This window comes from Morone saxatilis, unplaced genomic scaffold, assembly GCF_004916995.1.
Source record: "Morone saxatilis isolate NCDOM2014 unplaced genomic scaffold, NCSU_SB_2.0 Contig5, whole genome shotgun sequence".
Lineage (NCBI taxonomy): Eukaryota > Metazoa > Chordata > Actinopteri > Moronidae > Morone > Morone saxatilis.
The window spans coordinates 11,981,022-11,997,226 of record NW_023340095.1 but is presented as its reverse complement, the minus strand read 5'-3'; the positions used below and the strand labels follow the sequence as shown (position 1 = coordinate 11,997,226).

Sequence of the window (16,205 nt, the reverse complement as noted above, 5' to 3'; positions counted from 1 at the left end):
ATGTTTCTCCAGGATCAGCTGGACAGATATGGCAGGTTCTCGCGGGAGTTCGAAGTATCTCGATAATTCAGAAAAAAAATTACTCTGAAAATGGAGAGGGAAAAATTACCACGAAAAACAGAAAAAATTACTCTGAAAACCGGAAAAAAAATTCTCTGTGTTTTTTTTTTTTACAAGTGAATGCAATACGCTTCTGTAGAGAGCAACATGTATAAAAATGAAACATTATGTGAAGATGTTTGTTGTGCACATCCGGTCAAAAATGATTTCAGAGCATCTTGGCAACAACACCAACTCACCGAAATCAGAGCAGACAATCACAGTTTATCATGTGCTACATTTGGACAATGTATAAGGCATCAGTAAGGGATTTTTTTTTTTAAAGGAATCATGGCTGAGATTCTTCTTAACGATCGTCCATACGGGCGTATGGGTTATCCTTTGCCAGACCTGAAAAGAACAATGGAGAGATCGACATTTGAATTTGTGGATTTAATGCAAATAACCTCTTCCAAAAATAACTTAGAAATGTTGGAATTTAATTGTGTGTCCAGTATTCTCCAGTAGATGGCGCTACTGAATCAAATTTGTTGTTTTAATGTTGCTTACTTTTCTTTTCTTTTCTTGGTTTATGACACTTTTTATGTTGTTCCCTTCCAAATTTATTTCTTCATTTAATTTTATTTATCGTCTTTCCCCTATCCTGTGTTTTTATTCAGCTGTTCTGTCACTGAAAATTTAAACAAAGTCTTTGATATTCCAGATTTACATTCATTAACCCACTCGAATGCGTCTCACCATATTTCTGCCTGATTTCATCATGTCTCAGCTGCATTTCTGTTCTCCTGTTGGGGAACAAACAAAGACAAATTGTCAGACAGAAAACAGAAACAGAAAACAGTGGCTCCACTCACACCTACAGTGTTTGAATCATGGCTTAAAGATTTACACAAAGTACTTCTGTAATATGCTGATGGTATATGTCAAAAAAACATTATTTCAGCTGTTACTATAGTTTATGGTGGTGGTGACCAATGAGAAATGTTAAAATGTGGCTGCCACCTAAAAACAGTTTCTATCTGCACCACTTTTGAAAGAGAAAAAAAGGTTTATTTGTCTCTTTTTGAAACTTATATCTTATATAAACTTATAATGAATGTGTTTATCTACATACTGATGAGTACAGACCATTGACAGTATAGTACAGACCACAGGGACACACCCTGGTGTCTGCTGGTGGTTTGTATTTTGTATCTGAACAGTTAAATTGGTTACTGACCTCTCTTTCTGACGGGCCTTCCTCATGCGGCTTTGTCGCTCTACCTTTGCATCCTCTCTCTTGTTCCTGGAATATAAGAATATGTAATTATATTAACATGCTTCACAGTCAATGGCTTACATTGCAATATAAATGACAATAGTGAGAGTAAAAGCCTAATACAGTATGAGTAACAGTTAATCAGTCTAATAATCTATCACTCTTCTTTTCAGCCCATTATTACATTAACTGGTCTTCAGAAGAGGCTTAAATAACGAATTCTTTTCCAGTGATTTGTAACAGCAGTTACAAATCCTGGCAGGCTTTTGGAGACGGCGGTATCAGCCCGGCCTTGCAGAAGAACAACCCATTGTGTTTTACCCACACCCACCCACCCCCCACCGTCCTCCTCCTTCCATGTTGAACCAGATTTCACAGCCAACACATCATGTGACTTATGTTTACACTTACCCGGCTCGTTCACACTTGCAGCAGCAGAAGCAACACAAAAGGATGGAAATGATGAGGACGCCAGCCAGCACTGACACGGTGATGATCAGAACCTGGAAGTTTACTGGAGATCAAAGGAACTTAATGATAAGATGTGTATCATATTATAAATCCTAGTAAATATACAAGGGCTTAAGTTAACTACTTGGTGGTTGGTAGGCTAAGACATTTGAACCAAAATAGGAGTTGGTTATGGTCCTGTGAAGTAATATAGTAAAGTAATCGATTAGTCAGAAGCATAGTATGCCTATTCATAAACTATTGAGAACATGTAACCAGAGACTGGTATTTTTGCTTTAAAAATGACTCAAGCAATAAATTAAATATCAAAACAGTTTCTGTTTAATTTTTAACAAATACTTTCCCCCATATAGTCTCTCCCACACACACACACACACACATCCCAAATGTTAATACGACTTGCAGGTTATACCCTGATTACTGGTTATCTGAGGCCTAAGGGCCCAGTCTTACCCCAACATACCCCCCACCGTGCATCATTCAATGGACACACACTGTTGGGGGGCAGGATGTTCCCCACTGGGTAGTCCATGCATTGTTTGGTTGGTGTGCACCACAAACACTGCAACGAAGACAGCAACAAACACTGTGAGCTTTCATCTTTGGTATTTACTGTAATACATGGCTAACAAAGCTAAGGACAGTTATAGTGCTTGTGTTTGGTTGACTTACTGCCACATTCTGCAGACAGTCAGCACAGCTGGTGTTTGATTTCAGGGCACAAGGAGCTGAAACAAAGGAGAGTTACAGTGTGTTATACTTTAAGTTCAAGCAGTTCAACACATTGGCTTACAGGAAAGGAAGGAAGTAAAAATTAAGAAATGTTACTAGAGGTTTAATTTTCTGCCCACAGTGGCAAATCATTGGCTGTGCTTGCAACAACAAAGTCCACAGTGATTCAGACTGACACACTTTAGTGCAAGAAAAACCGGCTAGTTTTCTTTCTGTACAATAAAACAAATGTCCACAATTGGGCGGGTCATCACTATGATTTGAGATGATTAGTTTTGTTCTTATGATTAGTGAAAATCCATTTTGCCTGCTGTCATGTGACAGTCTCCTGACTTGACTCTGGCTGGATGAAACAAAGCACAACAGCTAAAATCTTTTTAAAAAAAGAAAAAGAAAAAGAAACTTACCCGGAGCTGGAGAAGGAGTCTGCGCCTCTGTGGTCACAATAACGCCGCAGAAAACCAACGCAAACACGAACACCGAGGCTCTAAAAACGTCGGCCATTGTGAGACGAGTGGGAAACATCGACTGGATGGAAATGAGGAACAAAACTAACGTGTCTGAGGTCTGAGGAGACAAACTGAAGGGTGGACCTCCAGTTTACGAGGGCTGACGTCATGAACTCCTGACGCTGGCGTCACGAAACATCTGCAGAGACAAACACGACAATGCTCAACATCTGTCTGATCGTTTATTATGCGTTTGTCTATATAAACTTTTTCTAAGTTTGTATATGCTGAGACTAAGGCTGCGTTCACACACACACACACAAAAGTGGACCAAATCTGATTTTTCAACTCATTTGCAGATTTTTAGCACACCTCACATGAAATCTGATCTTTCCAGTTCTTATTTTCATACGTGGTTGAAATCAGATACAGGTCTTGCAATGTGACCTTACTGTGAACTGTCATATCAGAATTCATGTGACTTTTTATGTCCCTCTGGATCTGCGTGCGCCAGGCAGGTGACTTCAGCACCGTGTTCACACTGGGATCTGACTCATTTAAAAAATAATGTAAACAACAACAACAAAAGAAGAACTGAGCAACAAATCACAATTTGAATGCTAAAGCTTGCAGTGGGAACGTAGCCTAATGGGTTTATTAATAGTAACCAGTTTTGGGTTGCCAAGCTGTGAGCAAACACTCTAGCTGTTTATCCTCCTTCAGCACCGCACGTTGCTTTGACTGCTTGACTATTTCCTCTTAGGAAAAAGGCAGCACAGCATCTGCTCTAAAATTAATTTATAATTAATTTATTAACATCCAACTGCAGACTTTTACATTCAGACTGACAATAAAGTCCTTTATTAATGGTTAAATACCATTTCTCATTTCAGATAACCAACTTTTGCTGACAGCTAGAAATAGAGACATTTTTATTAATGACTTTGTTAATAGCAGGACTAATAACTGATTGGGAAGCTTATAAATGAATTGTCTCATATTATCTATAAAACATAGTACATACATAATACATTTTTTACAATATAAAGTTATTTGTTGCAACTTAAAACAAACAAACAAAAAAAAAAAGATTTATAGAAGGTTCCTGTCCATGAAACAAGGAAAACAGAGATCGGAAGTATTTTCTTTCTTCTTATCTTTTTTCTTTAATATGCTCCACATAAATCTAAATTATTTTACTTTAATAAAAAAAGTTAAGTGGAAAGGCTATGCTACACTAAATTAATCAGAGCCTAGTATCATAACACCTGTATTTACCCTACTATTTCATGTCAAAATGGGTGCTGTGAAAAAGGTCTATTATGACATATTTTTACTTTATTTACTGGACATACCATTTTTATCCTCAGAGATATGACAGGATACGAGACTTTATAATAATAACAATAATAATAATGAACACAAAACAGCTTTTGAAATACAATAATTTATTAAAGCATCTTTAAATTCTGATATAAAACATTTTCTGATTTTTCTTCTTCAAAACAATCAGAAATCTCAGAAGTACAGTCATCGTCAATGGCAAGATCAGTCTCTGGTGTGGCCGCCAGCAGCTGACCAGATCGCCTAAGTGAGTACGATTGGAGAGCAATGGAAGACAGTGATGCAATGTGAGGTAAATACTAAGCTCATTATGTTTGGATCATACTCATATCATGAACTATAATGTAAGTTGACTGGCATAGGCTTGACTCTTGTTCATTTATAGTGAAGGAGCGAACACATCTTCCGGGTTAGCAAGATAATACAAGGAATTGAGCACGTTGGGGGTTGAGGGCAACACACCAAGGTTATTTTATGCTGACAAAAGGGATAAAATCAATAGTAAGCTATTAACAACTTATCTATTTCGAAATTTAAATTTCAGCGACCCTGAATGCACAAACGTGCCGGGGTAACTGCATCAACACATTTCCAGCACACTGTTCACCTCACTCAGTCTGCACATTCTTCCAATCCTTTGATACTTCAATAAATAAATACCCCACCCTCACATGGCCTTTGACATCACTGAAAAAAACACAGTAAAACAATCTTTAGACACAGACGTGCTGTTTCTCAGAACACATTGTTGAACATCAGTTTCAGCTACAAAAAGTTTCAAAGACAAACCCTCGACTCAGTACACAATAAAACAGCTCAACACAAAGTACTTGTTCTGGGATAGAAGCGCAAATAGTTTGATTTTTTAGTAATAGGTGCCTTTTGAGAATACTTGACTGCAGTGGTTTTAGACATTGCATCTCCACTGATGCAGTGGTTATTCATATTGGATTTCCACAATTAAATTTCCTTGTATTTGACTTTTAAAGAGGCAAATGCACCAGTGGAAGCTGTAGCTACCACTGACCAAAACGCTCAATCAAAATGTATATAGTGTTCCTGAAAGGCTGCATCTGCACCGAATCTATTAGTGCAGAATAACTAAACTAAAAACTTAAATAAGGCAAGATGAGGAAGATAATCTCCCTGGGACAGGTATATTACGCATTAACCTGAGGGAATCTCCATTCAGGAGAACATTCATAACAATGGGGCGCAATATCAGAAGTAACAGTTGAATAAAAGGTACTTTTGCCACTGCAACTCATATTTTTAACTAATTTTAAAGAAATTTACACTTTTGGAAATGAAAAAGTTCTAATTCAGATACTGAATGAATGTCTGTTTTGACCTGACCTTTATAGTGGAACAAGAGAGTGCTCTGTCTGGGTTTCCGGGATATTTAAAGAAAGAATCCATGAAAAGATACCTGAAGTACATTTCAAGTAAGATGTGAGAAATGACCAGTGTATTTAATGAGAGCGAGTAACATGTTTGGAGACTGCATGGAGGGAAGCAACACTCGGGACAACTGTAAAGCTTAAAATGGTGCAGATGCATGAATGTTCCCACTTTTTTGCCACAAGCAGTAAAGACATGTGTCTTATATCTCTATAGACAGCAATCTTTCTGGATGGAGTTCGTCTGTGTTGCTAGTCAAAAGCTCTGAAACACAATGTCTGTACAAGTGTTTCGATCCTGTTGCCATTTTTGCATCTTTTCTCCATGCTTGCTTGTTATCTGTCGGGTGAACTGTAGCTGAGTACATTTTGTGTCCTATCAAGTCAAATCATCTGATCCAGCTGGTTCCATAGCTGGACACAGACTTCACACTGCAGCGCTTCTTCACGATCATGTTTATGTAGGCTTTCATGATCTTTGTGATCTCTCCGACCTGGAGAAATGTACAAACACACAGTCAGCAGAGAAGAGAAAGAAGAGAGAAGCAAAGACAAACATGGGTATACAATTTGTTTTGCATATGCAAATTCAGGTAAAAGGTGCAGCAGTGTTAGAAAAAGAAAAATAATCAATGTCTTTGTTGAATTTTCTTTAAAACTAATGGACTGCTTTGATATATGCTCTGATAAAGGGTTCAAGGCAAAATGCATCAGCTGTTTTGTCACTGCATTAGTTGTAAATAAAATTCTACAAAGTGATCAAGATTTTAGATTATTTTGGCTTTTGTTTATACCTGTACCACCACCAGTTTTGCCTTTTTTGTGAATGTTTTGTCAGTTTTTTCAGGCATATCAACCGTATTTTCCTATTACAAACCTACACAATTGAATTATTTACAGAAAAAATAACGTACCTGTGGTGTTTCAAAGAACATTTCTCTCTCATCCACAGTGATCTTGTAGGTGCAGGGCTGTGGAGCGCCAAAGAAAATGATGTGCTCATATGGGAAGGTCTCCAGAGGCTTTGGCTCTCCTCTCTTGTAGACAGACACATTTTCAGCGCTCACACTCAACCAGAGATCATGAGGGAAGCCTCCTTCTTTGCACTATAAAGACACAAACACAGGATCTCATAAACATCTGCTGGAACAGTATCGAAGCTAATACTGATCATAAGCCAATCAGACCTGACTGATTTACATTACATACAGTGTCTTTGTGACATTATTTACTGTGACATTTTATTTGATCCAACAGCTCAGTTTTTATTTCTGCTAAAGTTGGATTAGTGCATCTCTTCAGGCAACATTAAAGATCTGATAAACTTACCTCAACATCAAAAAGTGTGGATCCATATCCAGGCCACTCCTTGATGATGGTCATGTATTTGAGCATGGCCTGATGCTGGTCCAGACCCTTGAGGCGGGACCACTTCTCCATGATGCTCGTCCTGGTGGCAGACATCTCCTCTTTTATCCACATCTCCAACATCTGCTCCTCCTCCATGCGCTGCTTCTTCATCGAGCCCGTCTTCAACCCCCGACGCAGGGTCCCGTCCAGGAAGCTAGTCCTCCGACGCTCCAGAGTTTGGCCCGACCCTGAGGCTCCGCCCACCTTGGTAAACTGGAGGATGCGACTGCGCAGGCGGCCTACAGGGTAGACATTTTCCAGGCTCCAGGTGACTCGTGCTTTATCTCCATATAGAAACTGCAACCGTAGCGCGGCCAGGTGCTGCAGGGTCTCTTCTCGGGACGGGAAGTGGCCCCGGGTCAAACTCTCGTGGGCCTGAAGTAACAGCAAATCATGATTAGTACCAACTGCAAAATGTGGTTTAAAATACTCTCAGTAACACAAGCTGTAAAACACACCTGCTCAAACATGAATGCAAACTCCACTCCTTCTTTAGGCATGCTCTCCACATCCAGGAAGCAGTAGAGTTTAAAATAGAGTTTCCATTGGCCGTCTTCCTCACCGTCCTCACTGCCAGCCAGTCTGGTGGGAAGGACACATACCTGTCACTTGCTTTCTTGTCATTATCAACAGGTGTAACTCAACAGGTGTTAATTATCCTATGTAACAGAGCCCTGAATTTATAATAATATAATCAAATATAGTATGTAATACGCAGTAACCTGTGATCATGTATAACATACCTTTCAAATTTAGCCAAAACATCCGCCACAAGAACCCTGCTTTCCACAGCTCTGTCAATAGTGTTGTTGTGTTCAAAGAGTGCAAACATGTTCCTGCTGTCCTCCATAGCCAGACCTCTGATCAACTTCTCCACCACCTGGACAAAACAAGCCAAGATAACAACAATCACAAAGCTATACATTATCTGTATAGGAGTTTGTGCGTACACATACACCTATGTAGCAATGACTACAGCTCGCTCACCTCTCCAGCGGTGGTGTGCGAGTTAATGGAGATCTTGCAGGAGCCTCCTCCATGGCAGTAGACTGTGGTGGTCATTTCCTGTCTGGTAAGCAGTGCAATGATTTCCTCTTGAGAGGGAACAAACTCTCTGGCCTTGGTCTTCTTCAGAGACTCGCCGATGAAATGGGCGAACATTTCGATCTCTGTACCAGGGTACAGCTCCTTAATCCTGAAAAACACCCAAAAACAAGAAGACAGTGAACTTTTGAAGTTTCAACCATTCATAGTCTGTGAGCGTAGGATTGTTATGAATTAATGGTATGTATCCAAAAATACACTGCACCTTTTGAGGTGAAACTTGAGGTAACGCAGGATGCCTCGGCTGGGCAGGAAGGTGCAGCTCATACAGGTCAGGAGATGCCAGTGGGCGCAATTGGCAGGACTGTTGGGGTGCGGGACGTGATTGGTTTGTTTGATCAGCTGACAGTAAACCTCATCTCTTAATGGCCTCAAGTCCTGACAGGTCTGTAGGATTCCCTGGATGATTGGTACGGGGTCCGACACTGCCTCCATCTCCTGTAGTGAGTTGAAAATCTTCACAGCCTCATCCTGCAGGCTGGTGTAACCCTTTTCCTTTTGCACTGGAACAGAGTGACAGAGAGGATTTTAATTCCAATTACTTTTACCTTATACCTGTTCTAAGTAGTAATTAATCAAATGACATTAGAACACTTTAAAATGTTATGCTAAGTGTGTAATAATTTGCTCAAAAATGTTAATGCCCTCTAACATAGACAGTAGTGCCAGTGTGTGGGAAGCCTTTTAGTTTAAAGTCGTAGTCTTCTTCTATACACACAATTCTGTCGAAGTGGATCAAACATTTTTATGAAAATAACAAGGCCTGTATTTTTGTCCTCTTGCCTGTGAGCTTTTATGTTGTAAACTATTTGATGAAAATAAACAAGAATTTAATAAGCAGAAAATGCATGCAGTAAAATACATATTAATGCAAAAAAAAAAACCCAACTTAAAACGAACCCCCAATGCAAACAGTAGTCTAATTTAATCAGGATCAACAGAAGTCAACAACAATAGCTTGCAACACTCACAGTGGATGCTGACATCTCCATAGGGCAGAGGTAGAAGAGGGGAGTGCAAAGGATGCTGGGTATATCTCAGGATGGGGTTCCTCCAGTATGTCTGCTCCACAGCCTCCACATTCAAACTGCTCTCCTGGACAAACAGAAAACTGGATCAGTGATCTTAAAGTGAAGTGGTTGTGAATTATGTTTCAGTAGAGCATTCTTGAATAGGTGGAAGTTTGTATTTAAGTGAGTTTAATAACAGAATAAAAATATCAGTGAAAAATATCAATATTTTTACTTCAGTAAAGCATGGAAACAGCTATGTGTGAGGAAAAGAGGTTTGAAGCGGACGAGGCCAAGACTTAAAGAAGATCACAGCACACACGCAGTGAGTACAAGTACCTCACTTTACTACAGTGTGTGTCCCTGCCAAAGGTTTGCATGACTGAAAAGAATTGGAGTTAAAATAATATAAATTCCCATATGTTAATAGTGACATTTTTATTAGCACATTTAGTGACATCGCACCCAGACTAGCAGTTATTAGCAACCTAGCAACAACAAAGGAAGAACAAGTGAATCCTTGAATACCTTTATGTCCCTGATGAGTTGTTGCGTTGGCGTTTCGATAGGAACTTTGCTGTCTATTGCTCCCTGTATGGCATTCGCCCACCGCATGGCCTCATTCAGCATTTTTGTGTAAAGTCGGTAAGAGTGTTTACGTCCATGGACAATTATATTCCAGTAACCTGAGTGAACAATGCAGAAAGTAATTAAAGACAAAATAACTCCCTTGTATAGTGTAAGACGCAGAAATATTTCTCCCTACAAAGTGCTCAACACTTAAAAATTAGCAGATAAGGAATTTGGAAAATGACCCACATAGAAATTCTTTCAACTTTATGAGACTAAATCTTAAACTCCTAAGTATATTTAGATAATTATGTTGAACTGACCAGTGTCCTTGAAGACCTTCTCATCTGGCTGCACCACAGAGCAGAGACTGTTGAGGACCAGAGTTCCCAGTTTGGAGGCGCTGCGCTCCGATGACTTGTAGTAGTCCAGAGAGTTGGTGGTGAGAACAAACCAACGCTTCTTCAGCTTCAGAGAAGTGCTTTTGGCACCTGACTTCATCTCTTTATGTAGCCAGCCTGAGATAGGATAAATATAGATTTAGAGTATTCTTAAATAAAATGATGTTACCCTTTAGTATTTCTGTCTCTCAAACAAATTCAACGCATTTTGTTTAAGTGCAGACTCAATCAGCCATTTATGGAGCTAACCAGAGGTTTCCTACCGCATACATAAGCACATGAATCAATTGTGTGTGTCTCAACTGACCTCTGACTAAGAACTCCTGTCCGTCGACCTTGGAGTCTCCTTTGGATTTCTGCAGCAGGCCGATCCAGTGGTGCATCTCCTCAGGTGTGTCTGTGTTGCAGTGGATCACCCGGTTAGCCGTGATGATAACAAAAGAGTTTGGTCTATGAAACAGAACAGACAACACACACACACACATGTTGTTATACTGTGTACATGCCACATAGACTGTAGTTTAAATACAACGTATAGGTTTATTGGCCGTTCCTTACCTGTCGGGGTTGTCTGATGCACAAACTGAATCAATCAAGCCCACATCTAGTGTGCCCTGGACAGAGAAAAGAGGGGTGAATTGAAATAATGTTATTAGCTGTTAGGTAATAGTGTGAAGAATGAAAATACTTCCTAATTCCAATGTCACAAAGAGGCGACAAGCTGTTCTTTTGAAGCATACCGATTAAGAGGGTACTGAAGGGAAGTAAATTGTCACTTATAGTAATATATTAGTTATACTGTATAAAACTAAGCTTCTTTCTATGTAATATACACTTTTTCTAGCTCATTTAATTTCTAAATCTGCAGATGCTATTAACTACACTACATTTAACAGCCATACAAATGAACAATACACCAATGTGTGCATTCTGCTTCTTCAGCTTAAATTACTATACGACCAAAATCTGGACCATGACACTTCAGCTGATTCAGTTACATGCTCCATCATTACTTGCTCAGAAATGGGGTTGAGGCTGGGGCCCAGTAGAGAGGTAAAACAGCACTAACCACTGCATTCTTTGGGTTGGCCTGTTCATGGTGCATCTCCATGAGCTGCTCCGGGCTGGCGCTGTGGACCCGACTCAGCACATTGAACCAACCACTGGATGGGGTCAGAGGGAGTTCAGAAAGTATAAGTCAGCAAACATGTAATTGAAAATTACACCGTGAACTTCCCCTGGCAACCACAAGGGGGAACTTTATTTCCACACATCACTTTTACAGAGAGACGATGACAAAGTAAAACACTACCTATGAAAACAGCCACAGTTGGTTGGTTATTTCTATAGAGTGTATGGATATAATGTACCTGGCATCTTCTGGAGACTCTGCATATATGTGGTAAGTCCTCTCCTCAGTCACAATATTCAGTGCATTTTCCTTCTCATGATTGTCCACTATGTCCCTATAGAAAGACCCAGAGTTAGACCAAAACTTAGTGAACCATATATTAGTTTGTATTCTTTTGTATGATAATAATTAGACCCCCAAAATGATTTCCCAATGACTGAACACAATGTCTTACTTGGCTGTGCGGACATCAATGGTTCCTTTCAGTTTTTCCTCGCTGTCGTTCTCAAAGTACATGAGCTTCGACTCCCGCAGAACGAACCAGCGCATTTTCCAGTTGCGACGAGACAAGGTGGACATTCCTCCTCCTTTTTTGTAAAGCCAGCCAGATTTGAGGGATTCCTGCTTGGCCCGAAACCACATGAAGGTCTCATCCTTCAGGACACACCAGCGACGACGCCACGGGATCATAAGACCACCTGAAAGAGGGAGAGGCACAGAGAGCAGAGGGAGACAGAAAGGATGTTTATTTATGTTGTTTCATGCGAAATGTAAGTATAAAAACACCTCCTATCAACACCCACATATTGACATTCCCATACATGTGCATCCTCTGGAAACAGAACCCACAATGCATGAAAAACACTTAACTACATTTTATAAAAATATACAGTAAGAGTAGACACTATGTACTAAAACATAAATAAACAAAGCAAACAAGCAAGAAACAAATAAAGCCTGTTACAAACTGTGTTCAGTTGTGCATAAATCATCTGCTTGCCTGCTGGGCAGTGATTTGGTGAAGCTACTCACTCTTCATGTAGAGGTAGCCGTGGAAGTATGGAGGTCCACTGCCATTCAGCACATTCACTCTCCCATTGGAAACTTCCTCATCTGTGTCCACATAGCCATCGTTTTCCTCATCACTGTCGATGAACTGAAACACAGACAGGATTTATGATTTTAAAAGCACATATTTTAATATTAAAACCTGCACATTTGTAATGTCATTTCAAGAAAGAAAAGATTGTTTTTGTGAAGTCAGATTTTGCAATGTCAGCACTTAAATCAGCGGCCAAAATCTGTCTGACCTTGTTAATATGTTGTCAATCAAACTCGCCATAAAACTGGTACATACACACTCTTGCACAAACGTACACACACACACACACACACCCTCTTTTCCCTCTGACATTTTGCTGATCTGACAGTGTCAGGTCTGAACTCTCTGCTTGACTTGCAGTATCTGGGAACAGATTCCCATGCTCATCAGCAGAGCCAAAACAAATAATTGCAACAGTGTTTCACTGTGATCCTAACATGAACTGATATGTTACGCGCTGATATGTTAACAGCGGATTCAGGCTTGCACCTGTGCACACTGACTTTTGTATGCAGTTTAGGTATTAAGGCAATGTGTGGGAAGAATAATACACCCAGAGGAAATCTGGGTGTATTATTCTGGTATGTCAGTGTGTATGTGAACAATGGCTTAAGTTATATCTGACATGGAAAAGGAAAATGCAGCAGTTCTATTGAGGGCAAAACGTATTTTAAAAAGCCAGTTCAACTGCAATTCAAGTCCCGTTTTTTAACATAATATCCAATTTCCATCCAAAGTATGATAGGGCTCCAAATGATTACCCATCTGGATTAGATCTGTTGCATTTGACAGAATTCTTGGCCTGTTAGTTCTCACCGAGTCCGAGCTGCCTCTGAAGGAGTCCAGACTGTTTTGGGTGCAGGAGGATTTTCGCAGCACCTCCTCATCTGTGATATGGCCGTCATTGGTGCTAGCACCTGAGCTCCCATGAGCCTCCTCAAACTCCTCCTGGTCGTAGTCCGACTCTGTGTCTGGCATGTTTTGGTGGGGAGGCTCCTCGCTCACAGGCTCAAAGTCTGACCCCCTGATGGCCCTGTGGCACGACAGCCTTTCTCCATTAGTGACTACAGCAAGAGGAGGAGGGGGAGGAGGTCTAGAGGTTTGGGAGTCTTTGGGAGGAGGGGCATGACTCAGTCCGTTAGGGGTAAGTGGGGAGAGTTTTGCTGGTGCGGGAGAGGAGGCTGAGGAAGGGGTGTCCACTAATCCTTCCGCAAAGTCAGGTGGAGGAGGGGGAATACTTTGGAATACTTCCTTATCCAGAGGAACCACAGCCGGAGGGGGGAAGTCAGGCAAGGGAATGCACTCATCATCAGCATGGAAACCCTCATCCACTTCCTCCTCAGCCAGAGGGGCGGTGGATTCGGTTGGGTCGTGGAGGTTCTCCTCACTTGAGAGGGATGGCTCTAAACCACCGAAGTCCAGGAGCTCCAGAAACTCAGTAGCCACACGTGAGGCTTCCTTCTCCAGTCTGTAGATCTCAGCGTCTCTCATCTGGCGTAGCTCCTCATGGGAGACATCCCCGAGAAGGGACACGCCGTCTTCCTGCTGCTTTTGCAGACGCTCGATCTCCCTCTCCAGTCGCAGGATCTCCTCCATCTGACGGCTCTCCTCCTCAGAGGTGTGACTGTAGGACAGAGTTTGAGACAGCTCCTTCTGTAGACGGGACAAGAATAGAGGAAGATATACAGAGAGCAAATTTAAATACTTTATGCCACTGCATTCACACCTCATAACGTGTTTTGTCATGTGAATGGATTTTTTTGACACTGTGGTTAATGTTTTTATGATTTACCTTCTGACAAACACCATTTACCAGCGAGTTCCTAAAAACAAGATAAAAAACATTTGGGATGTCAAATGAGCATTTAAAGAATGATATTAATTATATTAATAAATGCACCTTCAACATATCACAAAAAGTGAATTACTCTACCTTTTCTCATCTGCTTTAGCTGCCATTTCCTGCTCTTCCTCTTTCTCCTTCATCAGCCTCTGCTCCTCCTCTTTCTCCCTCCTCTTTTTCTCCTGGTCCATCAGCCGCTGTCTCTCCGCCTCCTCCCTCCTTCTTTTCTCCTCCTCCTCCCGTTGTCTCCTCTCCTCCTCCATCCTCCTCCTCTCCTCCTCTACTCGCCTTCTCTCCTCTTCCTCTTCTTTCCTCCTCCTCTCCTCCTCCTCCTGCCGCTTCTGTTTCTCCTCCTTGAGCTGGCGACAGTGGGATCGGCCCAGCTGGCCTCTGTGATGTTTCTGCAGGATGAGGGTGGCAAAGCGCAGGCGCAGGAAGGCGCGTCTCCAAAAGTGAGCGCGGTAGTTCTTCTGGATGGTGACGACGCTGGACAAAACCCTCTTATATTGTTTCCTGATAGGAAAATCAAAACACATACACACATTCGTAGTCAGCATCCAGAGCCACAGCCATGTATCTAATCCAACATTATCTGAAAACATTGTGTGACACCACAAACATATTTGTGACGTTGCACAGCCTGCTGGCATTGTCTGTTTAAATAAACACACTGGTAAAAAAGCCTGTACATTGTGAACTGTGCAATGTTTACAGTCTGATGAGCTTGTGCTGTTCCATTGTGGCGGTGTGGGCTGCTCTGTTTAGCCCTGTGACTAAGCCCCATCACCCACACACTGCACATGCATTGAATACAACACACATATAAACATGCACGCACACAAACACACGTGACTCGCAAAGGACCACACACACTGCTATGACTCTCTGACCCTTATCCTGGCCTAGTCTCCAAGGTAATCACTCCATGGCCTCTGACTGGTTCTCAGGACAGAGATAATGTTACATATAATAACACAAAGGCTTTACTTGTGTCTTTAGGGAACTTCCCTAGCCTCTGACTTTAGCAGGAGCAGCTCTGAAGGAAAGGGAACTCACTACTGGACACTGTCATCAGTCCCATTATACTCTCCCGACAGAGCCTTTCAGAGCACTGCATGTGACTTTACATACTGCAGCACACAGGTGGAGCATGGCAAGATTACAGTACATGTCGTGGGTGTCTTCTTGTTCAGGTTTATAAACCACCATAGTGATGGATGTCCTGTCTGACAGGCAGAGTGGAGAGGCGGAAAATTTGCTTCTCAGGCTTGAAAGACTGAGATTTATTCATTGGATAAAAACATCAACTGTATTGCTGATAGTGTAGCAATAAATTAAAGCCTCACAGAAAACTATGTTGGTCTAACTAAGGGGCGTGGCCTGTACATCACTCCAGATTACACTGTCTTTTCAAGATATACTAGACTAGCATTGTGACATTGTAACCTTCAGGGCAGATACCCCATAACTTGCAGTTTCTCCCTTTTCTCTTCTTGCTTTAAGGTTGTCAAGATCATCTCTTAACTCACTGTCTGAAACTAAAGGGCATTTATACTATTGAAATATTACTTCAAAAGACTGTGTTTTTCATGACTGCACCATTATATCATATGAAAATATTATAGATGTCTTGTGCATCATTTTTTAAACATTAATCCAGCTGTGAAAGAACCAAACAAACCTTCAGTCCCCAGACCCCCATTAAGTAAAATTTATCAAATGAAATTATATTTTGAAGCTCTGAGGAATGAAACATCATTAACAAAGTGAGTGATCCACAATGCAGGATTTTATTTTTGCAATCAGAGTTATTTGATACAAATGTGTACAAGACTTTCTAAAGTGCAAGAACTTTGCAGTGAGTCTGACACAGGACATATTTAGTATAATTGGAAAGTCAGTTATTACAAAGTGTTCAA

The 16,205-nt window shown here is 41.0% G+C and overlaps 2 protein-coding genes across 2 annotated transcripts in view; both read right to left on the bottom strand.

Annotated features, from left to right (window-relative positions):
- Nucleotides 1-160: 160 nt before the first annotated feature.
- pttg1ipb (PTTG1 interacting protein b) lies at nt 161-3,158 on the bottom strand. Its single transcript, XM_035676908.1, has 7 exons — nt 2,929-3,158; nt 2,462-2,517; nt 2,243-2,351; nt 1,730-1,832; nt 1,280-1,345; nt 799-845; nt 161-450 (listed from the first exon to the last, which is right to left on the bottom strand). Exons 1-7 carry the CDS (start codon nt 3,044-3,046, stop codon nt 407-409), a joined length of 543 nt encoding a protein of 180 aa, XP_035532801.1. The 5' UTR covers nt 3,047-3,158; the 3' UTR covers nt 161-406.
- Nucleotides 3,159-4,401: 1,243 nt separating this feature from the next.
- myo10l3 (myosin X, like 3) overlaps nt 4,402-16,205 on the bottom strand; it is a 53,582-nt gene continuing 41,778 nt past the window's right edge. The window contains exons 23-41 of the mRNA XM_035676461.1: nt 14,377-14,799; nt 14,236-14,266; nt 13,260-14,096; nt 12,374-12,497; nt 11,796-12,039; nt 11,580-11,675; nt 11,279-11,372; nt 10,768-10,823; nt 10,517-10,659; nt 10,132-10,326; nt 9,767-9,924; nt 9,200-9,323; nt 8,434-8,731; nt 8,112-8,319; nt 7,868-8,004; nt 7,583-7,706; nt 7,044-7,499; nt 6,629-6,820; nt 4,402-6,208 (exon numbers count right to left, since the gene is read on the bottom strand). Coding sequence (XP_035532354.1) covers nt 6,104-6,208; nt 6,629-6,820; nt 7,044-7,499; nt 7,583-7,706; nt 7,868-8,004; nt 8,112-8,319; nt 8,434-8,731; nt 9,200-9,323; nt 9,767-9,924; nt 10,132-10,326; nt 10,517-10,659; nt 10,768-10,823; nt 11,279-11,372; nt 11,580-11,675; nt 11,796-12,039; nt 12,374-12,497; nt 13,260-14,096; nt 14,236-14,266; nt 14,377-14,799 — 4,045 coding nt within the window. The 3' untranslated portion in view covers nt 4,402-6,103. The remainder of the gene's footprint in view (nt 6,209-6,628; nt 6,821-7,043; nt 7,500-7,582; nt 7,707-7,867; nt 8,005-8,111; nt 8,320-8,433; nt 8,732-9,199; nt 9,324-9,766; nt 9,925-10,131; nt 10,327-10,516; nt 10,660-10,767; nt 10,824-11,278; nt 11,373-11,579; nt 11,676-11,795; nt 12,040-12,373; nt 12,498-13,259; nt 14,097-14,235; nt 14,267-14,376; nt 14,800-16,205) is intronic.